The following is a 1,866-nucleotide window of genomic DNA, read 5'->3' as shown; positions in this document are numbered from 1 at the left end:
ACATATATATATATATATATATATATATATATGTTGCTGATTAGTTTTATGTTATATTTATTTGAGAAGATGGTTTTATTTATTTTCTTTTATTTTAATTAATATTTTATAACAAAGGCGAAAGTGGCCGTCCAGGACAACCTGGTGAAACTGGTCCACAAGGTCCTCAAGGCAAAGATGGAATTCCGGGTGAGAAAGGAGCCACTGGAGCAATAGGACCCGTTGGTATGATCGGGTTTCCGGGTGCTCGAGGTCAACCTGGAACACCGGGTAATCCTGGTATCCCTGGCGCCAAAGGAGCACCTGTGCGCATAAATACCAACAAGAAATAATTCAAGAAACTGTAAAAGTTATTTTTTATAAAACCTTAATGATATCTTTACAGGGCCTTCCTGGTGATAGAGGTTTGAAAGGAGATACTGGAGTGAAAGGTGATGCAGGAATGCCTGGTCCGCGTGGACTTCCGGGATCTCCTGGGAATGAGGGCAAAAGAGGTAAAAGGGGTATGCAAGGGCCAATCGGCTCTGTAGGACCTCCTGGAGAACGCGGCGTATCTGGAGAACGTGGTTTTCCTGGATCAGATGGTCCCATCGGGCCTCAAGGTATTACTTATTGTATATTATATTACATCCCTGGCAAGACAAAAATTTTTACGAAAATTTTTACAGAAAAATTTAATCGAGACAAGATGTTAGAAATTTTTAGTTTTTCATAAATATTCTTAGAGGAACATAGAATGGCATTGTTTGGGGGCGGAAGATTTCTAAGTTTTTTCAAATAACATCACTTTAGATAGTGAAGATTCGTAGTCCTACTACGAATATCTATGAAAAACTAATAATTTCTTGTCTCAATCTATATATTTTTTCGTAAAAGTTTTTCCGCTAGGAATATATGTATCTACATATAAATATATACATATAAATATATACATATAAATATATACATAGAGAAAAAGCCCCTATTATGAGATGCCGAATTCACTTTGGATAAATGCTAGAAATCTATGGGAAAAATTTAAAAAAATAATAGATCTTTTAAAGGGAATTTAATAAGCTTTAGATAATGTTATGTAAAATTTAATTCAAATTCAATTTTTTTTATACATTAAAGAATTGCAAAAAGTGAGCAAATCGCAATGTCAAAAAATTATGCTCCTAATATGAGATGTTCCGAGAAATCGATAATAAAACGCAAAGTACATCAGTATTGCAATTAAAAAACTTTATTTAATGTTTCTAAAATAAACATAGCCAGTGCGCATACAAAATGAGTATGAGATGTATGACTATACCTAGCTGACTCGTCTTCAGGTAGGCTTCATTAAAATGAAGCATCGTAGAAACAGGCACTCGATGTTTATTTTCGATCGAGTGTCCTTTTTATTTTTGTACAATAACATTTATGTTTTAACAATTTTCGATTTTCACAGACATAGAAACAAAGGTTATTTTATATTAGAAATCTCTAAGTATCTCATATTACGATTTTCACGCCTTATGGTTTTACGATCATCAAACCTAATTTTTGTAATTAAGCAATTCAACATATCGCGTATTTTTCTATTAGTATGATCTTACTCTATCACCACATGAAGAATTTATTGCCAAATATTTATTTATTAAGTAATAAATAAGATTTTAAAGCTTATCTCAATGAAATTTGAAGACATCCAAATTCTAAAATCTTTTTTTGCAACGACTACAGATATGACTTAATAATGAGTTTTCCACTAAATAATTTTTAATCTAAAAACAATAAATTCATGATGGAATCAATAGATAGCGTTTATTGGTTTAGGGGAAATGCCATTATATCATATTAGGCGCCTATCTCATAATAAGGGGCTTTCCTCTCTCTTTATAC

General features: G+C 32.4%; 1 protein-coding gene across 1 annotated transcript in view; it reads left to right on the top strand.

Moving 5' to 3' along the window:
* LOC108688027 (collagen alpha-1(II) chain-like) overlaps positions 1–1,866 on the top strand; it is a 44,998-nt gene that overhangs the window by 29,603 nt on the left and 13,529 nt on the right. The window contains 2 exon segments of the mRNA XM_018194140.1: positions 97–305; positions 386–602. Of these exon segments, the coding sequence (XP_018049629.1) occupies positions 97–305; positions 386–602 (426 nt within the window).

The sequence above is a fragment of the Atta colombica genome, unplaced genomic scaffold (assembly GCF_001594045.1).
Source record: "Atta colombica isolate Treedump-2 unplaced genomic scaffold, Acol1.0 scaffold1, whole genome shotgun sequence".
NCBI classification, from domain to species: domain Eukaryota; kingdom Metazoa; phylum Arthropoda; class Insecta; order Hymenoptera; family Formicidae; genus Atta; species Atta colombica.
The sequence above is the reverse complement of the archived record's forward strand: the minus strand, read 5'-3'. Positions and strand labels throughout refer to the sequence as shown.